Source organism: Chelonia mydas, chromosome 10, assembly GCF_015237465.2.
Source record: "Chelonia mydas isolate rCheMyd1 chromosome 10, rCheMyd1.pri.v2, whole genome shotgun sequence".
NCBI classification, from domain to species: domain Eukaryota; kingdom Metazoa; phylum Chordata; order Testudines; family Cheloniidae; genus Chelonia; species Chelonia mydas.
This window is the reverse complement of record NC_051250.2, coordinates 30,231,391-30,246,942: the sequence shown is the minus strand read 5'-3', so window position 1 is coordinate 30,246,942 and position 15,552 is coordinate 30,231,391. Positions and strand designations below refer to the sequence as shown.

At 46.3% G+C, this 15,552-nt stretch overlaps 1 protein-coding gene across 1 annotated transcript in view; it reads right to left on the bottom strand.

The window, feature by feature from the left end:
• The window catches only part of WDR90 (WD repeat domain 90), a 95,164-nt gene that overhangs the window by 61,930 nt on the left and 17,682 nt on the right, over positions 1 to 15,552 (bottom strand). The window contains exons 14-22 of the mRNA XM_043523551.1: positions 13,444 to 13,504; positions 11,850 to 12,041; positions 10,917 to 11,048; positions 9,152 to 9,277; positions 8,361 to 8,494; positions 8,136 to 8,251; positions 7,758 to 7,952; positions 2,415 to 2,551; positions 545 to 697 (exon numbers count right to left, since the gene is read on the bottom strand). Of these exons, the coding sequence (XP_043379486.1) occupies positions 545 to 697; positions 2,415 to 2,551; positions 7,758 to 7,952; positions 8,136 to 8,251; positions 8,361 to 8,494; positions 9,152 to 9,277; positions 10,917 to 11,048; positions 11,850 to 12,041; positions 13,444 to 13,504 (1,246 nt within the window). The remainder of the gene's footprint in view (positions 1 to 544; positions 698 to 2,414; positions 2,552 to 7,757; positions 7,953 to 8,135; positions 8,252 to 8,360; positions 8,495 to 9,151; positions 9,278 to 10,916; positions 11,049 to 11,849; positions 12,042 to 13,443; positions 13,505 to 15,552) is intronic.

The following is a 15,552-nucleotide window of genomic DNA, read 5'->3' as shown; positions in this document are numbered from 1 at the left end:
TTCTGCAAAATTCTGCATTGCATAGTGGCGCAGAATTCCCCCAAGAGTAACATATACACCGAGGGGAAAGAAAGACAGAGATATGCGTCTTCACCCTGCTGTGTGCCTCATGTAGAAGATCAACTAGAATGCAAAATAATGAACTAAATAAAGGGGGAGAGAAGTGAAACAGGCCAAATCCTGATGTTCTTAATCAACTTTTATGGTGCATCCGAAGAAGTGGTTTTTTTACCCACGAAAGCGTATGCCCAAATAAATCTGTTAGTCTTTAAGGTGCCACCGGACTCCTTGTTGTTTTTGGGGATACAGACTAACATGGCTACCCCCTGATACTTGGCTCAACTTTTATGTAATCCTTGCTTAGGCAAACTCCTACTGACTGCAATGGGAATTTGATTGAATAAAGATTGAGTCAAGACCTCAGGATCTGACCCATTGGAACGAACATAGCAGGGGATATACTGTATTGTTCTGCAAAGCTCATCGTGTTCTGAGACAGCATGGTGACCGCTCAGGGCAGCACAGTGCTAAAAAACATAGTTACCAGGTAGTCAGTCTGGATAGCCTCTCGGAGACATTCTTCAGCCTCAGAGAAGTCCTTCTTGAGCAAGTGTGTTTGTGCCAGCACTAGGTAATACTCACAGCTGGGTCCTTCCTGCTGGCACAGTAGCTCATGTGCTAGCGCCCTGTGAACAAACTGAAAGAGAAAGCCACACACAGGCATTGTAATGAAACTAACACCAGCCATGGACATCCCAACCGCTGTTCTGCTCCCAGCATGGAGAAAAGGGATAACGTGCAACCTCCTCTGTGACAGACAGTCTGAATGCTCACCATGCACTGTACATATCGGAACACACAGGAAATGTCTCAAGATGACTTTACATGTTCCCTCAAGGCACCCTCTGATTTAATGATAGGGTGTCTCATTAGCAGTTCAAACACTGGACAGATACATTTTTTCCTTTGAAATTTTAGTTTCAGTTGCTTTTAGTTTTCTTTGTTTGCTGTTAACACTCAGAAAATTTTCTGTCCTTTCTCTGTCAGGTTAACATCATACAGCACAATGTGGAAGTCATGGCATTCGAGGAGGTCCCTGTCAATACAGGCTAGGAGATAGTGGGGACAGAACTGAAAGACAAGTTGCCAGACAAGAGGAGCTTGGAGTGCTGTTATGAAGGCAACTGGTTCCTCTGACAAACCTCCAGTGATTGCTCAGAGTGTCTCTGGTCTAATGGACAAGGGTTGTCCAATAGACTGATACTGGTGCTGCTGGTTTGAACTTGAAGGGAGGATGAATGTGTAAGAGACAGAATGTGGATTAGGGGATGTGGGGCACATACAAGTTGGCACTGGGACTGAGGAGGAGGTCTGGGCAGTGAGTCTCCCAGGTACCTCCATGGCCTCCCACTGCACACCCTTTCCTAGAGCTGCTGTTTTTATTGTATATTGGTTTGGAAAGTGTTTTTTGCTCCTTTGGGATATTAACATTGCATGGTTTTAATGCATGAGGCAATATGATAAGAAAGCATTGAATTGGGTGCCTGAGAGAGGAAAGCGAAAACAAGGAAGGCAAAGGAAGAATGGCAGAAGACAGTGTCAGAAGATAGTGAATGCACTGGCATCACCTGGGAAGAAATACTACAAGTAGTGAGTGACCGTAATCAAAGGAGGAACTAGACTGCCCAGAGCATCAGTGATAGAGGAGCACTAAGGTCAAAAGTGTATGCTTATACATCAGAATGATGTGGACAGGTGAAAGTCTATGGAACAATATATGTGCCAGGAGTCCTCTTCACAACTCTTTTAGTTATTCTGTACTGCTACGATTAAATGCAACATATGTTGGCTATTGTGAAATCCAAGGTCACAGGGGGAGTTCCAGCTGATGAAACCCACAGGGAGCCATTGTTTTGGAAGGGCCTACTCCACATGCATGTGAAGGGTTACTCAGATGCACACAGAAGTGCCTGGATGGCTATTCTGATCCAAGAAGTGACCACCTGGTCTGTAGGATGCATCAAAATAATAGGTGTTTCCTCTCAAAACTATCCTTGAAAGAGGCCGTGTTATGGACAAAAATTGGATTACTTGTTCTTCCTGCAACAAGCCAGTGGTGGGTTTGAACACTCCTATTACTTTGCCTAGCTAAGGTTATTTTGATGCATCTTAGGATCATTTCAGTTCTGAATTCTCTAAACAGCCATATCTTATCAGCACTTGACAGTAATGTTGACTTGACTGACATTCGATGAGTTGAGTCTGCATAGCTCACTCTTTAAACCCATAAGAACATCCTACTGGAAGCTGCCATGATCTCACTATTTTAATACCACAGGGAAGTAACTGTCACCCATGGAAATGAGTTCAAAATCCTAATGCCACTTTCCTTCCCCAGTTCACGCTGCACAGACCTGTAGAGCATTGACCTCCATCAAGAAGTGTATGGTCTCCATGAAGATTGTGTGGGAGGGCTGTGAAAGTCCAGAAATGGGGACAGGAGCCACCGCATGTGATGGATCAAGTGCTCCTCCACTAGGTTTCTTCATTACTGAAATAACAGCAAGAGAGAGAGGCTCATGGGTGCTGTAAAGACCAGAGGTTCAGAATAACAGTGATAATCCAAAACCAAATCAAGTATTTGTTTATTATGTGAGCCGGATAGGCCTCAGCTGACCTTAACTAGTCATTTCTTTGATTTTTTAAGTGCTTAAGTTTTGATAAATGATGCAAAAGGAAGCTACACCATTGTCACAAAGGGTATGTCTATAGTACAATTAAAAACCCAGGGCTGGCCTGTGACAGTTGACTCAGGCTTGCGGGGCTTGGTTCAGGCGCTGTTTAATTGCGGGGCTCTGGCTGGACCGTCTACAAGATAATCCACTTTGCTGAAGATTCCTAACCTGGGTTGGAGAGCAAACCCTGCTGCTTTCTACCCTATCTGGATGAACTGAACGGCAAGTAAATTAGCTTTTACTGACTATCTCCCATATTATCTGTACTTAATCTCACCATATCTTTGCCACTGGTTGCTGTGAAGTCCCAACCCTCTGCCCCGATACTCTAAGCCACGGACCCCACTTTCTAACCTTTCTGGGATGTCTCCCTGTTCTTATTGAGAGTGGGAGAAAGCTTCTTGGTCAGTTTAACTGCAGGGTCATCTTCTGGCAGGTGGATAGTTACAACAGGCTCTACAGAATCTGGCTGTACTTTCGGGGAGCCATCTGGAGCCTCATCTGGATCTAAACCCCACAATGAATTAAGTGCAATGAAAAGTTCTCCATAAACTGGTCACTTCTTAGCAAGACGCTGTACCCAAGAGAACTCAGAAAACTGCAGAACTAGCACAGTTCCAGGTCTGCTGGGAAAATACTGCACTGGATGCAAATCACTGGGAATGGATTTTTCGTTACATTAATACCTTGCAAAGTTATAATGAAGTATCAATAAGGCCCTGTCTACACTGACAAGTTTCTGCACAGTAAAGCAGCTTTCTGCATTGTTACTCCGAAGTTGTGTCCACACGGCCAAGCCACTTAGTGCGCAGAAATTGCGCAGTTGCAGCGCTGTAAAAAAACCACCCCAACAAGAGGCGTTGAGTTTTCTGCACCGGGACTACAGCACTGCAGTGCCAGCATAGACACCCTGGTTGATTACCGTGCTGCGATTGGCCTCCGGGAGGTGTCCCACAATGCCTGTTCTCACGTCTCTTGTCATCGGTTTGAACTCTACTGCCCTGCCCTTAGGTGACCAACCATCATCCCCCACCCCATAAATTCCTTTGGAATTTTGAAAGTCCCCTTCCTGTTTTCTTGGTGATACGTGCAGTGGTCTCAGCGCATCTTTCCAGGTGGCCATGCCTACTCCACGCATCAGGTGATCCCCCGCTTGGAGCATTGCCGAGCTGCTGGACCTCATCAGCATTTGGGGAGAGGAGGCTGTCCAGTCCCAGCTGCGCTCCAGCCATAGGAAATATGATACCTACAGACAGATTTCACGATGCATGACAGAAAGGGGCCGTGACCAGGACACACTGCAGTGCAGGGTCAAAGTGAAGGAGTTGCGGAACGCCTACCACAAGGCATGGGAGGCAAACCGCCGCTCCAGTGCTGTGCCCACGAGCTGCCAGTTCTACAAAGAGCTGGTCGCAATACTCGGCGGCGACCCCACCTCCACTGCAAAGACCACTGCGGATACTTTGGTGGCTCGCGTGTCAGTCAAGAGTGGACCGAGCCAGGAGGAGGAAATCTTGGACAAGGATATGGACGGGGAGGGGGACCCAGAGGCAGAGAAAGACTCGGAGGCCAGAGATGCATGCAGCCAGGAGCTCTTTTCTACCCCAGAGGAGGCTAGCCAGTCACAGCTGTTGGATGTTTGCGAAACGCAAACAAGAGAGGAGGCCCCTGGTGAGTGGATTTGATTTTGGGACTCACTAAAGCGAGTTGTTGGGGGCAGAAAGCAGGGTTTGCCTTCCACTGCATGCCTCGTCTGAGCTGCAGAACAGGCTGTTGATTGACTCCCTCACTTCACAGGAATCTGCCTCAGAGATCTCCAGGAAACTCTCATGGAGACACTGGACAATCCGCTGCCGCAGGTTCTTCGGCAGAGTTGCTTTGTTTCTTGCCCCATTAACAGTAACTTTCCCGCGCCACTGTGCCATCACCAGAGGGGGATGGGGGACACCATTGCTGCACACAGGCAAGCTGCATAAGTGCCAGGGCAGAAGCCATAGTCTTGGAGAAGACCCTCCCTTGACTCCCTGCTCACCCTCTGCAGTGAGATATCTTCCATAATGATCACATTCTGTGGAAAATGTGGGGACAGAAATGATTATCAGGCCCCCCTACAGTACCGGCTCTCCCCAAGAGCCACGTGCCCAGTGTACAGCAGGGTCTGGGAAGAGTGATTTACCCTGCCCCTGTGGCTACTCACCATTTTGGGGGTCTTGTGGCTCATGTGTGCTTGCCTGGGGTCAGCCAGTTAGTGACATGTGTGAGTACTGGCTGTGTTTTAAATCACTGAATCACTGTTGTCTGTGTGTTGCAAACAATACTGCTTCTGTAAAATGTCGCATTTTACCTTGGGAGCCCAGCCTCCCTCTTTCTTATGGGTGGCTGAATGGCTACGCAGAATTAGAAAGCAGCCACAAAGAACTGAGGACTTTCTGCATGATGTTATGATGTATTCCACCGCTGAGAAACAGGAATTGAAGGAGTGGCAGGACAGCGAGAAGGGGACTGAAAGGAGAACGTAGCAAGCCAGAAGGAAGCCATGGAGCGGCTCATTCTCCAGGCGATACTAGCACTGCAAACCAAGCCGCTCCGCGCCCGCCCTCTCCTACAGCCACTGTTACAAAACTCTTTCCCATGCTCCCTGCAGACACTGCCAACACACTCTTATCTACCTCCTGGCTCCAGTCTATACCCGCGGCATTCCACTCCTCTTCCGTCACAGTCCAGCACTCCGGACTCCCACTACCCACTGCATTCAACACCAATCCCTCTGCAGTTTGGCCCTGCTGAAGTACAGTACCCACTGCATTGTACTCCAAAGGAGAAGACTGGATATGATCCCTGGACATATAGAAATCTTTAGCCATCCCGGGATCCCACCTCCTCCTGTGACCTTTCCTTCCCTCATCCCCCTCACTGCTGATGTTTTTTTTTGTTTGACTCTGTCCTCCGGTTGTTATTTTTTAATAAAAGAATTGTGTTGGTTTGAAAGCAATCTTTATTCTATTAATTGAAAGCAAACAGAGCCCTGCAAAGCAACAGACAATTATGTTAAACCTTCATATTGCATCGTCTGCACCAATCACAATCACCTCCTAGCATTACAAGCACTGCACTCCCGTGCATAGCAACAAATATTAGTGGCTTTCAGCTTCAAATTGCTGCCTCAAGGCATCCCTGATCCTTATGGCCCCGCACTGCACCCCTCTAATAGCCCTGGTCTCTGGCTGTCCAAACTCAGCCTCCAGGCGCTGATCTCAGCAGTCCAGCCCTGAGTGAAGCTTTCACCCTTCCCTTCACAAATATTATGAAGTGTACAGCATGCAGCTATAAGCATAGGAATATTGTCATCGGCCAGGTCCAGCTTCCCATCAAGGCAGTGTCAGTGGGCTTTTAAACGGCCAAATGCACACTCCATTCTGCACTTGCTCAGCCTGTTGTTGAACTGCTCCTTGCTGCTGTCAAATTGCCCCGTGTATGGCTTCATGAGCCATAGCACTAAGGGGTGGGCGGGGTCTCCCAGAATCACAATGGGCTTTCGACTTCCCTTACGGTGATCTTCTGGTCCGGGAAGAAAGTCCCTGCTTGCAGCTTCTTGAACAGGCCAGTGTTTCAAAAGATGCGTGCGTCATGCACCTTTCTGGACCAGCCTGCGTTAATGTCTGTAATGATCCACAAGCGCCTGGAGAACCATTGAGAAATACCCCTTGCAATTAATGTACTTGGTGGCTAGGTGGTCTGGTGCCAGAATTGGAATGTGCGTGCCACAATTAGGGAAGCCCATTTGTGCAAAGCCATCCACAATGTCACACACGTTGCCCAAAGTCACAGTCTTTCGGAGCAGGATGCGATTAATGGTCCTGCACACTTCTATCAACACGACTCCAATGGTCGACTTTCCCACTCCAAACTAGTTAGCGACTGATCGGTAGCAGTCTGGAGTAGCCAGCTTCCACAGTGCTATCGCCACATACTTCTCCAGTGACAGGGCAGCTCTCATTCTCATGTCCTTGCGCCGCAGGGCTGGGGCGAGCTCATCACACAGTCCAAAGAATGTGGCTTTCCTCCTGCGAAAGTTCTGCAGCCACTGCTCGTCATCCCAGACCCATCACGATTTGATCCCACCACTCAGTGCTGGTTTCCCGAGCCCAAAAGTGGCATTCCACTGTGGTCGGCACCTCTGTGAATGCCACAAGCAATCTTGTGTCGTAGCTACTACATGTGGCGAAATCCATGTTAAACTACAAAGGCAAGAGGAGTGTAAGGAATAACTCCACTACCACTCGTGACATGTTGGTCAGAGCGAGCAGCATACTGGTCAGCAGTTCGGGATCCATTCGTGCAGCCTGAAAGAGGCAGGGCGCGCAGTACACAAACGGTTGAAAGATGGCGCCAAATGCGGACGGAAGCACAGGGATTGATGGAATGCAAAGCAATGAATCACGGGGCATTGGGAGTGGACCCAGGATGCTCTGTGACCCCCTCCGCCTTCCCACAAGTCTTAGCGGCAGAAGAGAAAGAGGTGCTCTGTGGAATAGCTGCCTAGAGTGCATCACTCTGAATAGTGCTGCAAGTGTGAACACGCTATTGCTTAGGCAGCTGTCAGTGTGAACACACAACAGCGGTTTCCCTTCTGGGCTCTCTGAGTGGCGCTGTAACTTTGCAAGTGTAGATATGCCCTTAGAAGAGAGAGCTAGAACTTTCAGGTCTGGTGCTGGCAGACTTGGGGGTGGTAAGCTAAGAAGCTGCTCCTTTTGTTTTTGGTTCCTTCTGCGGTCAGAGAAACAGGACTTTGCATATTCTTTTTAAATAAACAAGATTACAATAAAGAATATACCAGACTCCATCAATTTCTTCTTCCAACTGGAACATCCCCAGTGCCCCCACTTTGATTGACTGCTTGGGTCAAAAGAGCCAACACTAATTTTCCTCTCATGTGTTTCACTGGACATCATCCCTCCACATTAAATCTGAGTGCCCTTCTCGCCAGTCTCTGATTGGCTGCTGGTTACACTGCTGACTTACCTGGTAGGGTGTCTTCCTGGGGAGAAGTGACAGGTCTTAGAACTGTGGCAGAAAGAGAGTGTAGCTTTTTTCCTCCTTCTTCAGCAGCTTCAGTGATATTTTTCTCTTTGGCCAGTTGTGCCTTCAGTAGTTTGTTAGCCTCATGGAAGGCCATCTCCACCCGAATATCATTTTCCTGTATTTCATAGAACAAACCTGAGAGGAGACAAAAGAATTGCACAATGAGGAGTTGTTGCAGCTATTTCCCTCTGTTCTGCTGGGTTCCACACTCCTGCTCTTACAGCACCAGAGCTAGCAATGGGGATCAGGACCAAAATAAGGAGCAAAACAAAAGGTCTACAGAGTTTATCAAAAGTACATATTCAGTTGATCTCATACCTAAGAGAGTCCAGGACACGATGCTGGATGGCTCCAAGCAGGTGGCATCCTCAAAGAAGATTTCTGCCTCTTCATAGTGCTCCATCATGACAGCTATGATACCACACAGCAGCAAGCTAGAGACGGTGTCAAACAGGTTATCCATAAAGACCCACAACTGATTAAATCAGTGACATTAAACAGACCCCTCTCCCTGCCATCCCTCCTGGCCAGAACCAGCAGTACCTGTGCAGGTGACTTGGGTTCAGAGAAAGAGCTTCACGAAAACACTCCTGGGCTTTGATATTTTCCTCCATCAGGAGGCAGAATGCCCCATAATCTAGCCAGTGCTGGACAATCTGGCGGTCACGAGCCAGCCTCTAGGTATAAGATATCATTGCTACAGTTAGGATTCCTGGAGTTTTAGCTGATGCAGAAGAAGTTTAGAATGAGGGGGTTCCAGTTTTATGCTAATTTCCCTTTCTGTACCTTCACCCCAACATTTGGCTGCCAACTGTCAGCCTTTATTTGCTATGAGCTAGAGTTTCTCCTAAGCAGGGATCATGACCAGTATCAATCTTCAGTCTACCCACTTTCAGTCTTTTTGCCTCCTTCACCTGGCAGTAAGGAGCAGAGACTTCTCCATCTTTAGCCAGTCTCGTTGCTTTTCCTTCTAGCTCTCCTTCCCCTCTTGTTAGATGACATAATCTTCCAATTCTCACTCTAGCTGCCTTTTGTGACAGCTCATCAGATCCTTTCTTTTCCTCTCCCCATCAGGATGAAAGCCCACAATGACATGGTCAGCCTCTGTTATGGTTCAGCCTGAGATGAACATTATCCTGACAAACAACTCACAATGCTAAGTGCTAAGCCTACTGAGCAGCATCTTTCTTCCTTCACTGTGCCCAGCCTTCAGTGGATTTACAGTAAGAAACTTGAGATCTTCATTGATTTCAGCCCCACTGTCATCCCTATAACACACTGTGTGCCAAACAATATGCCTGGAGAGAAGGAAAGGAAGGGAGAAGCTCTCTTACCTCGTGATAGTAGACAGATGCCAGAGCATAGTCCTCATTGACTTCGGCTTCATGAGCAAAGAGTCGGAGCTGCTCACAGCTTGTGAAGGTGGGTGAGGCAACGACAGTACTCTCTTGTGACAGTATCTGTTAAGAGACAAGGACACAGGAGATAAAATGAAGTCAAATCAGCACACAGAAGTTTGGCAAGGATGAACTAGGTCACTCTGTGGCATCACTGTACAAATCCAGTGTGATACAAAATGCAATACATTACAGGCGGGGCGACAAATTATAAATCATTCCGACTTTTGATGGCAAATGGGACTCACTCCTGCATCTCTCTCATCTGTACCTCATTATCAGGTATGTAAAATCATGTTGGACTTCAAGCTATCTTCACCACATAAGCCAGGTGTCTTCCCCATTATTTACACCTGTGGTCTAGTGGTATCAGAAGGTCACAATCTTAAAAACCGAAGAAACATCTAAGGACTTCCATTTGGACCAAGAATATTGCAAGCTTCCTACTCTAGTAATTTGTGTAATGTCACCAGTGTGGGTCTTTGATACACAATGAAAGATCTGTATCATATATAGGAGTCTGCTAGCTGACATCTCCTCATCCACCTCTAAAATACATCAACCCAAAGACACCTCATACGCATACATACTCTATGGCTATGGGACTGAAGGGCCGAAATCCATATGCTGTTTATGTAAAAATCTGATATAGGCTGTGTCAGCTCTTTTTACAGGCTCAAAGTCCAGCGTTTGGTCAAGAGGCCAGAGGCCTAGCAAATAGTGGACAATATTAGCTAAGAGAGCAGAACAAACAAAAGACAACCATGCTTTTTGCTAAAATAAGCTTGGTCAGCAAAAGCCAGGTGGGAGCTGTAAATTGGTGGCTTTATCTAAAAGCTGCAAACAGACCAAAGGAATGAGAGAGGCCCTATATCTGGATCTGTGTGTATACTCCTCTGCAAGGAGGTAACCATGCTCTCCCCACATACCAACCTTGAGTTTATGGAAAAGGTTCAAACATGTCAGTATGAGATATGGCATCCTCTTCCCCTCCCTAGATACCAGTCCCTGCCTTAGATGCACAAATGAGCAACTTGAAAGACAATTTCTATTGCCATATACTTTTCAATGTTTCTTTGCTTTAACCCCTAGGTATGTACCTGTTGGACAATCAGAGGAGCTACTTCATTCCTATGGACCCCAAATCAGAATTCAACATATATATTATACTAACACACTCTATACATTGTTTAAAGGAAAACACCTGTGTACTAATTATGTGTCATGTGTTAACCTGAAACCATGGGCGGAGACATCATGTAATCTTTGACTATTGGCTACTGTGCTTATCTTGTCTTGCTGCTAGACCTATCCAGGGGTTTGGGACTGCCTACCCCGTCATTTCCCTCTGCCCATGGAAAATCCATATAATCCATTGTAATCAATTGTTTGACAGTGTCTCTGAGCCTAATAAGCAAGGTGACACTCCGCCAGCGCTGTTCGTAATAAACCCACGTGCTTGATTCTACACGGTGTCCATATTTTGTTCCTTCAGGGACCACAGAAGTACCTAGATACTGTAGATTAAAAATGTCTCAGGGTCTGCATGTTAGGCTAATTGTAGTAATTGCATATTCAGGGCTTGATCCTGCCCCCACTGATTTCTAAGAAAGCCGTGTCAGGCCTCAGCTCCATAGTGAAATAAATACATTCCAAGTCACACTTGACAATATTCTTACTATGTGACTGGGTGTCTTCCTACCTGGTTTAGAGCAATGTGCATCTGATCCACCAGGTACACATACAGCTCACTCAGGAAAGCTTGTAGCTGCTCCAAGTTGTTGAATGCTGTTGTCCTCAAGTACTTCTCTCTCACAATCTTCACCACTGCATGCTGCAGAGAACATAAAACAACTACTTGACAATAGGGCCCCACCCTTCAACCTACCACTTTCCCCTGTGGCAGCAGCAGAGAGCCAAAAAACACCACCTTCATTTAGCCTGAACCCATAACACATATTTAATGAAAGAAGGCCATGTATAGCACTGATTAAGGGGATGCAGCTGAATTCCACTTTTAGCCTAGCAGACTATGGTCCCTCTTGGACAGACCCAAGTCCACTGGTGGAGCAGTCCATGGTGGAGCATTGGATAAATACACATGGAGACTGAATTCTGCTCTTACCCCAAGAAAGGGCAGTTCCTCCAACAGCTGGGGTCAATTGGCAGAGCGGTACAAGCATAGGCCAGGACTAACTAAATCAAAGAAGTGAACTCTTTTTTTCATCTTAGTAGGATGGTTCAGGTCCAGAATTGTACATAGAGGATTACTGCATGTGGAAAGCCGATTATCCATTCCTTTCTTTAGCTCTAAACTAAACTAAACCTGCCTAGAAATGTGGTGCAAACACATGCCCTTTGTGACTCCAGGCTTGGAGCTGTACCCCACTGACAGAAAAGATTCTCCTGACATGCAGCCAAAGTTTGGACAACTGCCTGCCCCGTTAGAACAGAAACCTCAGAATTTATGCTCCTGCTGGAACAGGTACTGACTATTTGAAAGGGATTCCTCAGTTGAAGTAAGGTGGCACCTGTCATTTAAAGTTCCTATTGAAGTACAGAAGCTCTCTGCTGAAGAGAAAGAGTCAGGAAGGAAATGACAAGGCAATCAAAGAGATACAAATGGAGGATTTGCCTTCAGCTGTTCCTTAAAAGCAAAGTATTTTCCTGAGCTGTTGAGCTCATAGTTCAGTTGACATTTCTGTTCCTCCAGGGTGTGATGATCTATTACACCACCATCAACCATTTGCTTCCCAAACAGCTCATGGTACTCATCCAGGATGGCTCCAGCAATACTAGTGATCTGATTGTGGTAATCTTCCACGGCCTAGAAAACAGAGAAGCTGGAGCTGAAACAGGAATCAGGCCTTGGGATTCAGACTTTAAAGGTAACTTCTAGTACAAAGCTTGAAATTGACTTATGTTACAGAGACCACTCCTCCTGCTAAGTACGTCTGACTCAGCCTCAATTAGCCTGTCGTATCCTTCTCATCAGTGATTGATAACTACTAAGGTGTCTGTGTATAAATATAAGCTTTCTCCTTTATAATTAGATATTCCTCCTGTTTTATTTTTCCAGCATAATCTAATATATCAGACATTATCATCTCTTCCATGGTAGTATAATAGGCTTTACATAAAATATATTTTGTTTGTCAGGACCACTTTAAAGTCATGGACTCTGCAGCATAGTCTGTAATCTCTAGCATATAAAAGGCAGAAGCTTCCAACTACTGCTGTTATCAAAACATATCATTCTGTGTACACCAGACACAATAGTACAAGTCGATTCAATAGCAGCACTTGGCATCAGTTATCTTACATCTTTCATTTCTAGGGCATACATTCAAACTCAATCTTAGCTAACCGTGATCAAAAGCCATTTTTTCTGAAGGTTGCTTGGTGACCTATGGGAAATGAGTCAGTGGTCTCAGTCCAGTTTCCAGAGAACAAGTGGCCACATCTCACACAAAACCCCACAAAACTTGGACTCGTTGGCAATCTCAGAGAGGCCATGGATTGAGTGGGTTTAGTGAAACTGAACTCAATTCTTGTTGGTAGAAGTGGGACCCTCCAGGTCTGAGCTGAGGCACACTGCTTTGTCGGAAAGGTGAAGCTGGCCCTGCCTCTCCCAGGCTGTGACTGTTCTGGGGATAAACAGAGGGTGTCAGTACCTAGAGCTGTCAATTTGACACCTTTCACCAGCATTAAATTCACTTAAAACCCAACTACTGCTGTTTCCTCCCTCTCTGATTTTCCATGAGTCTAGCTAACACAGATTAGGGGAGGAGCTCCTTAAAGGTGTGATGCAAGTACCATATACAAAATACATCCCTAAACGCTTTCTTCATTCTGTTTCTCCTCTAGAAAGGAACATGTTCCCTGCAAATCTTAGGGCATGACTACACGTACAGTGCTGCTGCAGCAGCACATCTGGTGAAGATGCTCTATGCCAACAGGAGAGAGCTCTCCCGTCAGCATAGTAAAACCACCTCTGTGAACAGCCGAAGCTATGTTGGATAGCTCTGTGCACAAAAGCGCTTATGTCGGTGTAACTTATGTCACTCAGGGGGGTGGTTTATTCATTATGTTGACACAGGCTGTAGTATAGACATAGCCCTATTAGCTCATTCTACTACTGACTTCTTGGTAGTGTTGATTTGAAAATGAGGATCGTGGAGGGTTACTAGACACCTGTGGAGTGGAAAACAATCATAGAAAGAACCTACCTTCTTAGCTCCTGCACTCCGGCGTGGTAGCTGAGGGCGTGGAGGAATCATCTCCTTAACTCTGTGTGAGAGAGAGCAGAAGGAAGCTATTCAATGTGCAGAAAGCAGCCCCAATCTGTCCTGGACCCAAGTAGTCTGTATTTCTAGGGTTATCGGCCTGTTATAGTTATGGGGATAAGGCACAGAAACAATCAGATCATGGGAGAAATTATGAAGCCCCACAGGAAATGTCCAGACAGCAGCTGGAAGGGCAATTCCCAACTCAGCCAGACACACACATGCACTTGAGCTATCATGCTAAAAGCAGTAGTGTGTCCGTGATGGCACGGGTGGTGGCTTGGGCTAATTGCCCAAGTACAATCCTGCCTGACCTCCTGGGTAAATACTTGGGCAGCTAGTCTGAGCTGCTGCCGTGCCATCACAGCCACATTGCTATTTTCAGTGTGCCAGCTCAAGTAGAATTGGAAATTACCCTGCCAGCTGCCGGGTAGACATACCATAGACCAAGAACAACTTGGTGCAGACAAAAATCTCTACATTTAGTGTGCGTGGCTCATGATGACTTCTTGGCTAACTAGTTCTTGTCTCACACCTCACTAAAGGCCCAAGGCCTGATTTTCATTTACATTAAAGGGTGTAGAGGGGGCTTAGTATGAATGCGAATAAAGTCCCTAGGCTCTTTTCACAAACCTGACTGTCCTGTACTATCTAGTCTAGTGTCTAGTTCTTGGCCCTTTCTATTCCTGCAATGGGTTAACTGATCTCTAGCACCCACCTCTGTGCATTGCCATGGGCTGGTCTCTGAAAATGCTCAACATCAGTACAAATATTCAAAGTACATCCCCTACCTCACTACCTACCCACCTGCTGCCCTATGAAACCCCCACATGTCAGATCTTGTATGTTTGTCAATACCAGTCTCATGGAATCCATGACTACTGACAGGAATGAAAACCGTACAGCATTATCTACTTTATTATTAGAAAACATTGTGAAAATATTGTTAAGGGTCAATGATCAGGCAAATAAAGCTGGAAATACGAGTTTAGACTGATAGAGAATCTTTAACTCAGCCCACAGAAGCTGACTGTGGAATTCACAGTATTTTAAACATGAGTCCAGAAAGGACTCAGTATTGACATACACAGGAATAACATTTGCAATTAGATGAGCATGCTTCTGGGTGTAACCTGATTACCATCCAGGGCCAGAATAGATTCAAATTTCAAACCCAAAATCCAGATTCCCAGATCCCAAGGCCACTGTGGTCACCTTCTGACCTCCTGTATAACACAGGCCAGAAGCCCTCCTGCCCAACATTCAACATTATACAACTGGCTGCGCTTCCTCAGCCCAATTCCAGTCTCTCTTACCCCAATATAAATCAGGACCAATTACACCAAATTCAGCAAAGTTGCCCAGAAGTAGAACTGGTGTAAACAAAGTTACACTGAAGACTATTAAAAAGGGGTTTCAACTTCCTCTCATGCACCAGACATAGACCATTGCTACAGCATACCAGTTTATGTAGGCCAATGACCTACTGAATTGTAGCAATTCCTGTTTTGTTCCAGGGGCAGTGGGGCATAGTGCCCCTGCAATGGAAATATTGCATGGGCTCTGCCCCCATGTAACCTTGTGCATGGGGATGGGGGGACAAGGGGGCATGGGGTGGTGGAAGTGAGAGCGGTGGAAGCAACAGTGGGACCCAGAGGCCTGGAGAGCAGATAGGAACTGCTGGGACCACCCTTCCCAGCCTGAAGTGGGCTGCCACCCCCTCAGCCAAGTCTAAGTGGCTCCTCTCGCACCCTCTCCTATCTCTCTGCCCCCCGTGCTGTTCCCTTAGGTCTGTTGGTTCAGTTGTGCAACGAGAGAGTTTGTGAGGCCCTTCTTCCACACATGTTGGATTTTATCTGTTTTCAGTATTCTCCCTTTCCTATTCAATAAATTATACATTAAAAAGAACCATACGCGGCTGGGTGAAATGTGAATCTATCTTCCTGACTTCCAAGCCCACACCAGTTCCCTGTTCTTAATGAGCCTGATGCAAAGCCCAATGAAGTCAAGGCAATTCTTTCTGTTGATTTCAGTGGACTTTGGATCAGGCCC